This window comes from Pseudorca crassidens, chromosome 7, assembly GCF_039906515.1.
Source record: "Pseudorca crassidens isolate mPseCra1 chromosome 7, mPseCra1.hap1, whole genome shotgun sequence".
Classification (NCBI taxonomy): domain Eukaryota; kingdom Metazoa; phylum Chordata; class Mammalia; order Artiodactyla; family Delphinidae; genus Pseudorca; species Pseudorca crassidens.
The window spans coordinates 5,290,825-5,307,296 of NC_090302.1; the positions used below are offsets into that span (position 1 = coordinate 5,290,825).

The 16,472-nt window shown below is 49.1% G+C and overlaps 2 protein-coding genes across 5 annotated transcripts in view; one reads left to right on the forward strand and one right to left on the reverse strand.

Annotated features, from left to right (window-relative positions):
• PLPP7 (phospholipid phosphatase 7 (inactive)) overlaps positions 1–16,472 on the reverse strand; it is a 94,982-nt gene that overhangs the window by 26,000 nt on the left and 52,510 nt on the right. The window contains exon 3 of one of the 2 annotated variants that reach the window (XM_067742918.1): positions 7,649–7,863. The exons of the other annotated variant lie outside the window; for it this stretch is intronic. Coding sequence (XP_067599019.1) covers positions 7,845–7,863 — 19 coding nt within the window. The 3' untranslated portion in view covers positions 7,649–7,844. Of the gene's footprint in view, positions 1–7,648; positions 7,864–16,472 lie in introns of those variants that run through there. 2 annotated transcript variants of the gene reach the window in all.
• On the forward strand, positions 2,060–5,111 carry LOC137227325 (atherin-like). Of its 3 annotated transcripts, none has more exons than XR_010944794.1 (3): positions 2,060–2,320; positions 2,697–2,807; positions 4,814–5,111. XR_010944794.1 is itself a non-coding variant. In XM_067742922.1 (2 exons), exons 1-2 carry the CDS (start codon positions 2,060–2,062, stop codon positions 2,751–2,753), a joined length of 318 nt encoding a protein of 105 aa, XP_067599023.1. In that variant the 3' UTR covers positions 2,754–5,111. The 3 variants fall into 3 exon arrangements, 1 of the variants encoding a protein (XP_067599023.1); XR_010944792.1 differs by having other exon boundaries at positions 2,697–3,191; positions 4,814–5,106; XM_067742922.1 differs by having other exon boundaries at positions 2,697–5,111.

Below are 16,472 nucleotides of genomic sequence, written 5' to 3' on the forward strand. Positions count from 1 at the left end.
TATTCCCATTTTACAGATGCAGGAGCTGAGACTGAAACTTGTGTACGGTAACCCAATGAGGACCAGAATCCAGGCTCCAAGAGACACACTTGCCCAAACAAGCAAATGATTTTCTGCCATCCCCAAAGGAAAACAGTTATCCTCAAGAGGCAGAGACTCCCTGGGCCTCTGCTTGTTGTCCTTAGCATCTAGTATCTTGTACTGTTCTGCTGTGCCTTAACCCGAGCTGCAGGAACAGCCTCAGAAGAGGCAGGCACCTCGGATCCAAGGACAGAGACCTACCACCACACAGCCCAGGTCTATGTAGTCCTTGAGGGCTCCAAATACTGCTCTTTCCCATCCTTGTCTCCCCACAGAGGCCCAGCACGGAATAAGCAAGAACCCAGTGATGTTTTGTGCCCTTAAGTCTTCCCCTGGCCATGCCTTAGCCCAGCACCTGTGGCATCCACCTGACGGCTCAGCACAACGGGTGGCACCACAAGTGGCTAACTTCCACCCTAAGACTTGATGGCAGGCATACAAGCAGCCACAGGAGAAGCAACTATTAAGCACCAACTGTGTAGCAGGCCCTCTTCTAGGTCCTTCAACCATCTTCAGGGGGAGGATGCAATGTCCCTACGTATGCCAATGAAGGCTCCGAGAATTCCAGAGCTCTCCGACAGAAGCAGGATTTGCACCCCAAAGCCTGGGCCTCCCCAGTCCCTCCTTCCACCACAGCACTGCGCACACTGGGCTAGATGGCTGCAATTGTATTCGGAGAAACCACGCTAAGACTTCAAACGGATGATTACAAAAACCAAAGTAGATTATAATATACAAAGCATTTAAAATGTATACCAAACCTTAAAGGAAAAAAAAAAAAATCTCAGGGGCAATTTAACAATCCTGTAAACCAAAGCCTTCTAAAGGTTTCTCCCGGGCAGCCATTTAGCAAATGACACACTCCGGAGAGCCTCCCCCAGCCCTTCTCCCACTTCCTTCAAGCGAACCATTCCCCTGAAAAACACCTCCTCGGCTTGCCTAAGGTGGGCTCGGACCTCCCACGATATTTAGAAAGAGGGAGAAAAGAAAAGGAAAAAAACGCCTTCCAATTTTATGGAGGCAAATACACTCTTCAGAGACCCGCGGTTTCAACAGTGCTAGGTTTTACTTAGAAGGCAGAGGTAGGGAAAAAAAAAAAGGAAAGGAGGAAAAAAAACCCATCTGGAAGGCCCTGAGCAGCGACATCCTGTTTATTATTAAACATTTTCAGCAACAGAGCATTAAGTGTTTTGAAAATAATCCTCTTCTTCCCGCACTCAAACCGCGGCCGTCTGGGCGGCTGTTAACCCCCCGTCCCTGGCACACAGGCCAGCCACCCCTGACCATCAACTTCGGGGACACCCGGGGGGACCCGAAAAGGCTAGGCGACTCCACCCCCGACCGCCGGCCCCGAGGGTCGCCGCGACCCCGGCTCTGCAACCCGGAGCCGCTCTCGCTAGGAAGCAAGATGGGGCCGGGCGGCAGGAAACCAGCCCCGACGCCCCCGACCGCCGAGGCATTCGCGGCCGCCGGAATGAGGGGCGGAAAGGCGACTCCGGGGGCTCCGGGGACCTGTCCGCCCCGACGGCCCCTCCCCCGGAGGCACCCAGCCGCGCTGCGCCCAGGCCCGGCCCCGGGGTGCGGGGGCTGCGGGCCCGGCGGGGGGAGCGGCCCGACCCCGCAGTCAGCCGAACCCAAGCCGCGCGGCGCCGCCACAACAATGGCGAGCTGGCCGCCCGCCGCCCCCCGGCCGCCCCCGGCCCGGCCCCGCGGGCCAACGGCGGCGGCGCGGGGCGGGCCGAGCCCGGTGCTCGCGGACAAAGGTCGGCCGGGCCCGGGCGCCGCTGTCAGTCAGCCGCCGCCGAGACAAAGCCGGCCGGGCCGCGCCGCCTCCATCTTAGCGCCGCGCCCGCCGCCGCCGCCGCCGCCGCCCCGGCCCCGCGCCGCCCCGCGCCCCAGGCCCACCTGGTCTGATTCCGCGGGCGCGACTGGGCCGGGCGATGGCGGTCGGGCGGCGGTCGGGCGCGGAGGCGGCGGGATGGCGGCGGATTGCGAGGCGGCGGCGCGGCTGCTAGCTCGCTCCCTCCCTCCCGGGCTCGCTCGTCGCTCGCTCGCTGGAGCCTCGGAGCCTATGTCTAGCCGCTCGTCTCCCTCTCGCGCTCGGCTCCCCGCCCCCCGCCTGCCACCGCCCCCGCCTCCTCCTGGCGCCGCCGCCGCCGCCCGCAGCCGCGCCTCGGCCAGCGCAGCGCCCCCTGCCGCGCCTCCCGGGATCCGCGACGCCCGCCCCGCCCCCGGGCCCGTGAGGAGGCTGGGGTCCCGGGAGGGGGAGGGGTATGAGAGATGGGGGACCTGGGAGGGGGAGGGGCTCGCGGGAGGGGCCCGGAGGAGGGGCTGGAGGGCCCAGGGGACGGAGCCGGGAAAAGGGGCCTGGGAAGAGGACCCGGGGTGGGGGCCCTAGAAGGGGCCCGCGGAGAGAAGGGGGAGGGATCCGTGGGGTGGGGGGGGGGCGGGGAAGGGGAGGAGGCCCAGTGAAGGGGGTTGGGGCGAGAGGCGGGGACAGAGGTCCGGAAGAAGGGGGGCTAGGCTGGAGGGGGCCGGGGCGGGTGAGGCCCTGACGCAGGGAGGGTTAGGAAGGGAGGGGTGAGAGCCCGGATCTCCGCCCCCTCCCCTTGCAGAACCGCAGCGCCTGCTGCCAGACCGTGAGCCCGGATCTTGTTAAAATACGTATTTGATGGAAGCACGGAAAGGAAACTGAAGTAATAATACATTGTTACTTCAAAAGCAAGGTTGTTGCACAGTCTAGATACTTTATTCCATTTTCGTAAGATGAAACATAATAAACCAATTCCCTTGAGTGTTTGTGTATTTGTGTGAATGCAAGACAAAAGGTCAGGGAGAATGCGCTCTGCTCTTGGTTACCTCTGCGGTGTGAGGTCGCGAGGGCTGAGGGGGATACTCATTTTTTAATTCTAGATGCTTTGGCAATTAGGAAAACAAACGATTTGAAAAAGCAAAGACAAAAAGAAACGTATCTGGAGCCTGGAATCCAAATCATTTCTGGCAATTGTCCATATACACCGTAAACACCAACGGTGAACGCCAGCCGCAGGGGAGTGGTTGGTCTCATTTAATCCCAACTCGGTGGCAGATATTATTGTTCCAGTTCACAGGTGAGGAATGGAGACTCTGAGAGGTTAAGTAACTTGCCTGAGGCCACACAGTCAGACCTGGGAGGAAAGTTAACCCATTTCAGCCTGAGTAGGACTACGGTTAATGTTATGGTTAGCACTGAGCAAGGTGCCTGGCACACAGTAGGCGCTCAATAAATGTTTGAATGTAGTTGGGGACTTCCCTGGTGGTTCAGTGGTTAAGAATCTACCTTCTAATGCAGGGGACGCGGATTCCATCCCTGGTCTGGGAGCTAAGAGCCCACATGCAGTGGGGCAACTAGAGAAGATCCCGCATGCCGCAACTAAGACCCTACGCAGCCCAATAAATAAATAAATAAAAATGAATATATTTTTTTAATATTTGAGTATTGTTGAATGGAGGAATGAGTGTCTGGCCCTTGACCTTGTTGGCTGGGAGGTAAGGGACTCTGGAACTCTTTAAGAACCAGGAGGTTACCTCTTTTTATTATCTGGTGAGAGAGAACCAAAAAAAAGATGAAAAGTTTGGAGGGCTTTGAGTGCTCTGAAAGACAGGTGAGGAAATATTACAGATGGCAAGCAGAGAGAAAGTCAAGTGGACAAGTGTTCTGCTCTGGTGGCAGATCGAGAAGGGGAGTGACGCCCTCTGGGGACAGCAAACGCTGCTAAGTCCGTGGGATTTAAATGGCAGCGGGTGCTTCACTTGTACCACAAACCCCAGGTTTTGTCACGGATTCAGGAAATCATTCTCATTCTGCACTTCTCTGGGGTGACAACAGCCACGATGATGGATACTGTTTATTGAGCACTTTTCCCAGCTGGGCAGGCTGCTAGGCACTTTACAAGAGATAATTCAATGCTTGGGAGACAGTTATTATTGTTCCCACTTTAGGGTTAAGGAAATCGAGGTCACTAATGGCATAGGTGGTGGAACAAGGATTTGAACCCAGCAGTGCTACTCTGACGTTTGAGCCTTTCCTGGGGAAAACAAGGCTAAGATGCTGGGGCAGGTAGGGGGGCTGTTGTCTGTGATCTGATGCCGTCAACCGGGGCTGGCACCTGGGATTTCTCTAGGACTGTGAAGGTGCCCGTCTAAGCTCTCCCAGAACTCAGGACCCAGAGAGGACAGAGATAGGAAAGAGGAGGAAGAGAGCTGAGCATGAAGGCTGGACCAAGGCTGGACCTTGGGGTCATTTAGCTCCAAGAGACTGCCTGCGATGTAGAGAGGGACATTCAAGGAGACGGTTTCATTTCATTAAAGTTATTAAAAAGTAAACAGCACTACCCAGGGTTGGAACACTGAAAGGAGGTATGGAATGAGTGCACCGAGCAGGGCAAAGCTGGGGAGAGCTGGCATGAACCAATGGGCAAGAGTTTGTTCAGTTTAGGCTGTTTTTTTCTTCTGCTGCTTTTACATATCAGGAAACTTGCAGCTCTGCCCGTGAGTGGAGAAATCTCTTTGGACCCCCAAACTGAGCCCTAGGGAGAATTTCATCTATCTCTCACAGCAAATTACAGATTTCTTGAATACATAATTTTATTTGTCCCAAAATGTGATCACTGTTTTTTGTTACATTGAAATTTAATATTTTTGCATAATACTTATAAATATATTTCTTGGGACTTCCCTGTTTGTGGCACAGTGGTTAAGAATCCTCCTGCCAATGCAGGGGACAAGGGTTTGAGCCCTGGTCCAGGAAGATTCCCACATGCCGTGGAACAACTAAGCCCGTGTGCCACAACTACTGAGCCTGCGCTCTAGAGCCCGCGAGGTGCAACTACTGAGCCCGCGAGCCGCAACTACTGAAGCCCGTGCGCTTAGAGCCCGTGCTCCGCAACAAGAGAAGCCACCGCAATGAGAAGCCCGCGCACCGCAACGAAGAGTAGCCCCCCCGCTCGCCACAACTAGAGAAAGCCCGCGTGCAGCAACGAAGACCCAATGCAGCCAAAAATAAATTAATTAATTAAAAAAATACTTTTAAATATATTTCTTTATTCATGATTTTCTTTTTTAAAACCATGTTATGGCTAGATATGGATCTCCTTTGCATTAATTTCACGTGGAATATGGGAAGCCCTGTCATTGGTCAGATTCAGGTCTTATTTTTCCTTTCACTCCTTTGGAAATTTGCCTCCCTTTATGCTCCCTCCCTTCTCTCTCTCTTTCTTTCTCTTTCTCTGCTTTTTTCTTCTCTAGCCCCCACTGGACACTCCGACATTCCCTCGATCACAGCCCCAGTCTTGCCTATGGTCGTCATTTTTATACATATCTGTGTCCCCTACAAGACTAGGAGCTCATCCAAATAGACTCACTGAATTATTCATTTTTTAATTCCCCAGCACCTGGACCACAATCTGTGACACTTCGTAGGTGCTTAATGAAAGATGATTGAATGAAACAAGAAAAAAAATGAAGGGAGAGAGAATCTTGAGACTCTCAGAGAAAGAATTTGACCTCTGCTAGTGCTCTGTCCAGTCCCGGCCTCAAAAGAAAGCCAGAAAAGCTTTCCCTCATCAATCCACTGCCTGGAGAGTCTAAGATTTTGCTGGGTTTCTTTCATCCCTCCATCAAGAATACTCCCCTTTTATTGAGCACTTTCAGGTAAGGAAATGAAAACACAGATTCAGTGATTTGCCTCAGTTCCCACAGGGAGCTGGTGACAGAGCTGAGTAGGAAGGAGAACGCACATTTGTTGAGGGTTTGTTGTGGCTGCACCCACTTTCTGTATATCCCAGGCTCTTCACCATGATTTTGCGAGTTAGGGTCTATATCAACCCCATTTTACAGATCAATCGGTTGAGGCTACCGGATCTTCACCCACCACCGCCTGGCTGTCAGATGGATAGGAGAGCCTCTCTGGCCATCCAGACCTCAGAAAGCTCTGGCAAATCAGTGTCCAACTGAAGGGAAGGGAAGCGGAGGACCACTAGACACTGACCACAAATAGGGAGCCAGCCTTAAAAGCGCTGGTCCAGCCCAGAGCCTGGGGGCAGCCCCCGCCGCCTCTCCTGGGGGCCCCATCTAGCTTCAAGGCCAAGCCGCCCTTCAGCCACTCAGAGCCTGCATCTTGTCCACAGCATGGCCATGCACACCACCCACAGGCTCCAGCAAGCACAGAGGCCCAGCCAGCTCACCTCAGCTCACCTCCTCAGTGGGTGTCCAAGCTAAAGCCAGAATCAGGCACTGGGTCTATGCCTTTCCCCTGGACTTGCCCCCAGCATGGAACCATGGTTTAAAAAAAGTGCGGGAGTTGGAGTCAGACGGACCTGAGTTAGATTCTGTCTCTATCCTCATTTACTGTGTGTCTTTAGACAAGTGCCTCTGATTTGTTGAGCCTCTGAAAATTGGGGAAGAGGTCTGTCGTGAGAAGTTGAATGAGATGACATATACTGGCTGTTGGCACAAGCTGGCATCTAGTGGGCATTCAGCACATGTTGGTTCTTACTGTTATTCCTTTTTCATCTCAGACACATTGGAGCTTCCCTTGTCAGTGATCACTTGCTGTGTAACGAACAGCCCCAAAACTTAGTGGCTTGAAACAACAAATTGTAATTTCTCACCACTTGGTGGTGTTTTGGAAGGGTCTTCTCTTCCACCTTGTACTGACAGGGGTCACTCATGCTGCTGCACTGTCTCTTCCACCATGAGGTGTCTCGTGCTCCAGGATTCTCCTTGTGGCCTCTCTCTCCAGCAGAACAGTCTGGGTTTCCTTATAGCATGGCAACTGGCTTCCAAAGGAGTGTACGTGGAAGCTGACAGGCCTCTTAGGAGTGCATTCTGTCAGTCAAAGTGAGTCACAGGGCTACCTCAGAACTCCCCCACCCCCACTGCCAATGGAGGGAGCAGCATATGTATACAGAGAGGGGAAGGCTGATGGCAGATTATTTGTAGATAATCTTTCTGGTTCTCAGGACTTTCTGTGCTTCCCCACCCCACGTCTTATCCAAACCTCCACTCATTCTGTCTAAGGAAGACATTCCATCTGACTGCAAAAAATATTTACTGAGATCTAGTATGGCAAGACCAGTCAGAGTGCTGAGAAATGGCAAGATGAGAAATAAATCATCTGGGACATCCCTAGTGGTCCAGTGGTTAAAAATCCACCTTCTAATGCAGGGGATGCAGGTTTGATCTCTGGTCAGGGAACTAAAATCACACATGCCGCAGGGCAACTAAGCACGTGCACTCTAGAGCCCGCATGCCACAACTAGAGAGCCCACAAGCTGCAACGAAGATCTCGGTGCCACAACTAAGACCCCATGCAGCCTAATTAATTAATTAATTAAAAATAAATAAATCATCCCTCTGTTCAAGAAACTTTCAAGTTAAGGGGTTTTCAAAAAAAAAAACCCAACAATAATAAAAACTGATTCATCAAGCTCTCACTACCTCCAGGTGTTACCAAGTCCAAGCTCCTACTGCTTGTGGCAAGACAGGACGATAAATCAAGACATGAGTTGTTGGGCCAAGAAATAGCGACTTTATCAAGAAAGCCAGCAGACCGAGAAGACGGTGGACTCGTGTCCCAAAGAACCATCTTGCCTGACTTAGAATTCAGGCTTCTTTTATACCGAAAGGGGAAGGAGTAAAGTCAATATTTCCTGGTTCGGGTCAGCCTCCAGGAGGGTTGTGTTAATTTCTTCCTTCCTGCAGTCATTCTCAGGTGGGCCTGATCAGGATGTTTCCTGTGAGCTAAATAAAGATATTTTAGCTTAATGCTCATTACCTGGGAGGCAGGGTTCCCAGAGATGGGCCATGATGTATAATTTAAGCTTATAAGCAACATCCCTTTAGTGATCAACCTGTAATAGAATACAAAGTTTCTTTCCTATTACATAGGCATGGGCCCGAGCTGGGTCTGAATCGTTGGAGCCTGGCTCTGAGCTGGTCTAGTGCATCCTCCTGGCCTAGAACTGCAGTAACTTGCAGTACAATCTAGGAATGTGAGGCCTACAATTTGTGCAGTGATCGTATGTGCCAGGATTCCTGGATGGGCCTGCTCTCATACTCTCTGCACCTGTTCTCCAAAAGGCAATTGTACTAATGACAGAGAGTGTGAGTCCCAATTACAGTTCAGAAAATGTAGTCATCTTAACTGGAGGGAAAAAAGAATCCTATTCCGGGGAGAAATCGGTTCCAGCTGGGGAGGCTGGGGGAGCCTTCTTGGGGCAGGTGCTTTTGACACCAGGCTTTGAAGGAAGACTGTTGTTTCATCAGAGGAGACTGGGGAAGGACATTCCAGATGGAGGGACCAGCTTGAACAAAGGCCTGGAGATGGGAGCATCTGGGCACTGGGAGGGGACCACGGGCTGGCTGCTGGCCATCAGAAAAGTGGCCACATCCCAGGGAATGTGCATTCCAGTAGGAATGGGAGCCTTGAGGTAAAAATACGACACTTGGATCTGAACAGGCAGCAGGGGGCCCAGCGCAGACCTTGGCACTCACATCAAGGCGGACAGCATCTGGGTCTCAGCACCTGACACAGGTGGGCTTAAAAGCAAGGTCTCCTCTGCGGGGCTCATGCCAAAGGGAGTTCAGGACAGGGAATGCCGACAATTTCTCGTCACATCACACCTGAGTCTTAGGAATGTGCCCTCCATTTTCCTCTAAGGAGAAAGACCCAGGAAAAGGAGAGAGCCAAGACTGGGGAATAAAAGAAGTGTGAGGATAAGACTTAAAACTTGGCAAGGGCTTCCCTGGTGGCGCAGTGGTTGAGAGTCCGCCTGCCGATGCAGGGGACGCGGGTTCGTGCCCCGGTCCGGGAGGATCTCATATGCTGCGGAGCGGCTGGGCCCGTGAGCCATGGCCGCTGAGCCTGTGCGTCCGGAGCCTGTGCTCCGCAATGGGAGAGGCCACAACAGTGAGAGGCCCGCGTACTGCAAAAAAAAACTTGGCAACTTCGGGCAAGTAAAAGAAATCACCACCTTACACAGCAGAAGACGTTGGGCACCTCATTCCACTCCTTCTGCTCAGCACTCGGTGTGATTGTTTTTCTGTATTATTTTATTTTGTATTGAAAATTTCGAATGTATATAAAAGTAGAAGGAATATTATTATGTCAGTGTATATCTCTAGAAAGGTAAAGATCTTTTAAATCAGGGGCTTCCCTGGTGGCGCAGTGGTTGAGAGTCCACCTGTCGATGCAGGGGACGCGGGTTCATGCCCCGGTCCGGGAAGATCCCACATGCCGCGGAGCAGCTGGGCCCGTGAGCCATGGCCGCTGAGCCTGCGCGTCCGGAGCCTGTGCTCCGCAACGGGAGAGGCCACAACAGTGAGAGGCCCGTGTACCGCAAAAAAAAAAAAAAAAAAAAAATTCACGAGACCATGATATCATAATCACACCTAAAACCCCCAGCATTTTTTTAACATTGTCAAATAACTCATGAGAGTTCAAAGTTGCCTGATTATATTGTTTCATGAAAACAAAACTTGGCAACTTCGGCTGAGAAAAGGCAGTGAAAAATTATTGAGGGATATGGCTTGGGAAGCGAAAGGAAAGAAGAAGCTCACTAAGGAGGGTCCTAAATAAAGGATGGGATGGCGAGTACCAGAAAGGCATCCCACCTGCTCCCCTTCTGTACCAATGGCAGAGTTCCCAAATTGTGGACCTCCTTCCCAAGGAACCATGTCAGAATCTTCCTCAACATGGAGCCCCCCGGGAAGCCATACCAACTGAGGGATATGACACGTGATGGGGAGGTGAGGATAAAGGTAGAATAAAGGAAGGTCACTGGCAGGAGAATTTAGGAATCAGGTCTTGCCCTCTGTGTCAGGATCCCAGAAATGTAGGTACTGGAGAAATAATAGATTTCAAAATATAACTTTCTATCATGAAAGGGAGAAGAAAACCCAAAATGGGAAAAAAATATTTGCAAACTATATATCTACATCCAGAATATCTAAAGAACACAACTCACTAACAAAAAGACAAACAACCCCATGAAAAAGTGGATAAAGGACTTGAATAGACATTTCTCCAAAGATAAGCAAATGGCCAATAAGCAGATGAAAAGATGCTCAACGTCATTAGCCATCAGGGAAACGCAAGTCAAAACCACAGTGAGATACAACTTCACACCCACTAGGATGGCTATATGGAAAATAACAAGTGTTGGTGAGGATGGAGAGATACTAGAACCCTCATACATTGCTGGTGGGAATGTAAACTGGTGTGCCTGCTATGTGAAACAGTATGGTGGTTCCTCAAAAAGTTAAACATAGAATTATCACATGACCCAGCAATTCCACTCCTAGGTGTACACCTAAAGGAGTAGAAAACAGAGGTTCAAACAAAAACGTATACAGGAATGTTCATAGCAGCATTATTCACAATAGCCAAAAGATAGAAAGAACCCAGATGTCTGCCAACCGATGAGGGGATAAACAAAATGTGGTAGATTCATACTGAAATATTATTTAACCATTAAAAGGAAAGAAGTACTAGGACTTCCCTTGTGGCACAGTGGTTAAGAATCCACCTGCCAATGCAGGGGACACGGGTTCGAGCCCTGGTCCGGGAAGATCCCACATGCCACAGAGCAACTAAGCCCATGAGCTACAACTACTGAGCCTGTGATCTACGGCCCACGAGTCACAGCTGCTGAGCCCGCGTGCCACAACTAATGAAGCCGCGCTCCTAGAGCCCATGCTCCGCAACAAGAGAAGCCACCTCAGTGAGAAGCCTGCACACTGCAACGAAGCGTAGACCCCGCTCGCCGCAACTAGAGCAAGCCCGCGCGCAGCAACGAAGACCCAACGCAGCCAAAGATAAATAAATTAATTAATTAATTTAAAAAAAAACTTTAAAAAATAAAAAAAGGGGAAAGAAGTTCTGTTACGTGCTATAACATGGATGAACCCTGAAAACTTTACACTAAGAGAAAGAAGCCATATACAAAAGGCCATATATTATATAATTCCATTTATACGAAATACCCCAAACAGGCAAAGCCATAGAGACAGGAAGCAGATTAGTGTTTGCCAGGGGCTGGGGGGAGGGGGGACGGGGACTGACCGCTTAACGGCTGTGGGATTTCCTTCTGGGATGATGAAACAGTTCTGGAACTAGAGAGGATGGTTGTACAACATGGCAAGTGTACTAAATGTCACGAAATTGCACACTTTAAAGTAGTTAAAATGGTCAATTTTATGTTATGTGTGTTTAACCACAATAAAAATAATCTCATTGAAATGGCACTTTTGCTGGTATCCTGGTCAGTTATGTTACCGTCATTTGTTCACGTGCGTTATCATTTAGAGTTCCAACCTTCCTGGTGATATTTAGGTTTTAAGGGAGATATACATTTTCTGTTTTTTTGGGGGGTTTTTTTGGCCGCGCTGCAGCTTATGGAATTTTAGTTCCCCAACCAGGGACTGAACCCAGGCCCTCAGCAGTGACAGCATGGCGTCCTAACCACGGGACCACCAGGGAGTTCCTTCTATTTCTAAAATGCTCACTTGTCTGGGTCCAAGGGGAAGTGGGGTTTGTGGAGCCAGCGACCCTTCATCCTGTGGCATCTGAGGAGGCTCCTGGGTCCCCATGTGGGTTTAGATGCCCCAATGATGACAAGGCTGCCAGGCTGAGGGGCAGTCAAGTGGATGGCAGATCTATACCTCAGTCTGAATAGCCATAGTTTGTCTTTCAGCTAAAAATGGTGGTCCCGGAGAAAAGCAGCTAGTTCAGCGGGCAACTGAGTCATACAAGTCCTTTTCTTGGAGACAACCATCGTACCTTGGTACACCTCAGAAAAGTGCCTTTTGTGTACTTCCCATTTTGTCGGACAAGATACTAAAAAGGTATGTCCTCAAGGGTTAAGCTTTAATAAAATCATTTTTACTGCTTCATCAGGGACATTCGAAAGTAGAACTGGCCTTCCTTTTTTCCTGCAAGAGCATGGCAATGAAGAATGCAATGGCTGGGGCTTCCCTGGTGGTGCAGTGGTTGAGAGTCCGCCTGCTGATGCAGGGGACACGGGTTCGTGCCCTGGTCCGGGAAGATCCCACATGCCGCGGAGTGGCTGGAGAGGCCACAACAGTGAGAGGCCCGCATACCGCAAAAAAAAAAAAAAAAAAGAATGCAATGGCTAATAGTACCATTTAGAGCCACTGCTTTGATTCATGCTAAGGGGCCAGCAGTTTTACCCACCAACCGTACAAGTGTCTACACAGTGAAAAAGGCAAATGATGTTTTAGTATTATTACGAAAATGGTTTTGACCCTTGCAGTTCCCTGAGAGGACCCCCCCAGGGATCTGTAGACCACAATTTGGAAATTATCTCCCTAAGCATGTTTCTCTCCTGGTAATTTTTTTTTTTAATATTTATTTATTTATTTGGCTGCCCCGGGTCTTAGTTGCCGCACTCGGGATCTTCAGTTGCAGCGTGTGGAATCTTTTAGTTGCAGCATTCGGGATCTAGTTCCCTAAGGATCAAACCTGGGCCCCCTCCATGGGGAGCATGGAGTCTTACCCATTGAACCACCAGGGAAGTCCTTCTCCTGGTAATTTAAAAGCAGAACAGAGAAATCTACCCAGAAGAAGCAGGCTCATGTAGAGTTACTTTTTGAGCACATGATTCTTACTAGGTGCTCAATAAACACTTTTTGAATCTTGAGTAGTGGCTGCCACCTACAGGGCTTACTACAGGCGAGGTGTTGTGCTAAACATTTTACAAACATTGTCTTATTGGGTCTAGCATCCCCATTTGACAGATGTGAAAAGCAAGGATCAGAGAGGGTAAGGAACTAGCCAACACAGCTAAAGATGACCAGATCAGGAGTCAAACCCAGTTCTGTCTGACTTCAAACCATTGTGCCATACTAAATCTGTCTGGCAGAAAAATCTTTGGTCAAGAGTTAGATTGAGAAAAAGAGAGGAAAATAATTAGAGGAAAATTTAAGAAAGTTTTGGAAATAAGTTTGAATAACTAGGCTGCCTACATAAATCTATTGGTTATTTCCTAGCCAACAAACTCAATGAAGACATATGTGTCCCATTCGCCTGGGCCAGTGGGTTAGCAGCTAATTGCAAGGCTGGTCTAAAGAGGGTATATTAAGAATGATGGGGTACTTCCCTGGTGGTCCAGTGGTAAAGAATCCGCCTTACAGTGCAGGGGACTTGGGTTCGATCCCTGGTCAGGGAACTAAGATCCCACTTGCCGCGGGGCAGCTAAGCCTGCGTGCCTCAACTGGAGAAGAGAAAACCCGAATGCCACAACTGGAGAGAAGCCCGAGCGCCGCAATGAAGAGCCCTCGCGCTGCAACGAAAAATCCCATGTGCCTCAAGGGAGATCCTGCGTGCCGCAACTAAGACCCAACACAGCCAAAAATAAATTAAATAAATAAATCTTAAAAAACAAAAGAACGATGGGGAATTCCCTGGCGGCCCAGGGGTTAGGATTTGATGCTTTCACTGCCGTGGCCCGGGTTCAGTCCCTGGTTGGGGAACCAAGATCCGGCACAAGGGCTGGGCGTACAGGCCTTTTTCATGCCAGGGGAGGACTAGACACAAACAACAGCCAGAGGTAGAAAGACATGCCACTGGGGCCCAGGTGTGGAATCCAAAATGCAGCAAAAATAGTGAGACAATTGGACTGCCCTGGGCTGGGTCCCCACAGGTCAGGGGCCACACCTGCCAAAGTTCTTCTAGAGCAGCTAGGCTGCTCTCAGGCTTTTCCCTGAGAAGCTAAGCTGGATCACTCCTGAGGTTATACCCATTCTTTTCACCAGTGAAACACCAGCTGCTAGTCTTCCCAGGTGTTCGTTAATGCCTCGGGCCGAACTCCTTGGCCTTCTGGAATATGATCTGACCCCTACTGACCTCTCCAGGCTCATCTCTCACCTCCTCACTTTCCAGAGTCATAGCCTGCAGAATTGGTACCAACAGTTCCCTCTTCCTGGAAGAAACTGTCCCCAGCCCCACACAACCTCCTTTGCTCGGGGGAATCCTACTCAAACCTCAGGACTCAGGTTGGACTTCACCTCTCTCTCTCTCTCTTTTATTTTTAATGTTCCCTGCTAATTATTTATCTATTTATTTTTAAATTTATTTTGTTTAGGCTGTGCTGCGCAGCATACAGGATCTTAGTTCCCTGACCAGGATTGAACCCGTACCCCCTGCAGTGGAAGAGCAGAGTCCTAACCACCAGACCGCCAGGGAATTCCCATGGACATCACCTTCTTTAAGAGCCCTTTCCTGTTGCTACCCACCTCCAAACACCATATCTCCATTGCTTGTTAGGCACCATTACCAGGGATGTCAAGGCTCACAAGAAAGATATGATGCTCACAGAGCTTATGGGCCAGTGTTTTACATTCAAAATACTGCTTGTTGTCTTACTTGCCCACTAGGCTGTAAGCTCCTCTGGAATGGGATGGCGTTTGCATGTTCACTGCTATATCCCTGAATCTCACACCGGCACAGAGTACGAAGGAGCTCAATCAACATTTGCTAACTCAATGAGCAAATGCAAAAGGAATCCATAGAGGGTGTGGAGAAAAGGGAACCCTCCCACACTGATGGTGGGAATATAAATTGGTACAGCCACTATATAGAACAGTATGGAGGTTCCTCAAGAAACTTAAAATAGAGTTTCCATATGATGCAGCAATCCCATTCCTGGGCATGTATCTGGAAAAAACAATTAATTTGAAAAGATATGTGTACCCCGATGGTCACTGTAGCACTATTTACAACAGCCAAGACATGGAAGCAACCTAAGGGTCCATCGACAGATGAATCGATAAAGAAGATGTGGTAATTACATACAATGGAATATTATTCAGCTGTAAACAAGAATGCAATAATGTTATTTACAGCAAGACAAATGCTAGAGATGATCATACTAAGTGAAGTAAGTTAAACAGAGAAAGACAAATATCATCTGACATCACTTATATGTGGAATCTAAAACAGTGATGCAAATGAACTTATTTACAAAACAGAAAGAGACTCACAGACTTCGAAAACAAATTTATGGTTACTAAAGGGGAAAGGTGGGGGGGGAGGGATAAATTCAGAGTTTGGGCTTAGCATATACATATTACTATATATAAAATAGATAACCAACAAGGACCTACTGTATAGCACAGGGAACTCTACTCAATATTCTGTAATAACCTAAATAGGAAAAGAATTTGAAAAGGAATAGATATATGTGTATGTATAACTGAATCACTTTGCTGTACACCGGAAGCTAACACAACATTGTAAATCAACTCTACTCCAATATAAAATAAAAATTAAAAAAGAAAAAGGAACCCATGAAAAGGAGAGGAGAGGAGAAAAATAGGTGAAATAGGAATGTGATGAAGTAGGGAACAACCTTTGCACCCACCTATGCATACTTACACTCTCATCATTCCCCAGGCGGTGCTGGAGGAACTGGCTCTGTGGATATAGGGCATAGGGCTGGGGGGAGGGTGCATAAAAGAAAGAGCTCAAAGAGGGGTTTACAAACCTGTTGAGGAGCAGCGTGCACACATTTAAAATGCCATCACCAAACAGCATACCTTCAAAAGGTACAACGAATCTTGTGCCAAGTGAGGTCAGAAGTATTGAGAGATCCAAAAAAAAAAAAAAAAGTACAATAATAAGAGAAACGGCTAAGCGTCAGGTTGGCTAACGGCTGTGACAAGCAACCCCCGCATTTTACCGGTGCATCTCAATTCAAGTTTATTTTTTATTTCTCCCACGTGGGTTTTCTTGATTGAGTCACTCTGTTCCAAGTAGTGCTGTGGGGATTCAGGAACCTTCCATCCGCTATCACTATCACTATTTCCGCTATTACTTGTTCCACTCTCACTCCAGAGAAAGGCACACCGGGAAGCGTGCGCCATCAGTTCTACCCACATTCCATTGGCTAGAACTCCGTCTTGTGGCCCCACCTACCGGGAGGGGAGGTTGGGGATTGTAGTCTAGCGGAGTGCCCTGGAGGTAAAGGAAGTGAGGACTGCTAAACGCATTAGTCTCTGCTATAGCTCTTTTTTTTTTTTTTTTTTTTTTTACTGAGAATCTACTAAATGTCAGGCACCGTGATAAGTAAGTTACATTCAGTTGTCATTTTATCCTTACATCACCTCTCATTTACAGAGAGGGAAACAGAGGCTCATAAAGTTTAAGTACATTTTATGAGGCGAAAGGCTCATGCTTGGAGAATCAATGTGGAACCAGATCATTCTAATTCCAACTGAAAAGAAGTAAGGACAGCTTAACACTAGGGAGCTGCTCCGAGACTACACCTACTCATTCGACATCATCATCATTTAAGAGCTTATTAGTGTGCTGGTTAGGCATTGTTCAAAGC

What these genes read in the sequence shown, in the direction of transcription:
- LOC137227325 (XM_067742922.1), top strand. Translation starts at nt 2,060, where the DNA reads ATGGCGGCGGATTGCGAGGCGGCGGCGCGGCTGCTAGCTCGCTCCCTC. An exon ending in CCCGCCCCGCCCCCGGGCCC is followed by an intron (nt 2,321 to 2,696) that starts GTGAGGAGGCTG and finishes CTCCCCTTGCAG; the next exon opens with AACCGCAGCGCCTGCTGCCA.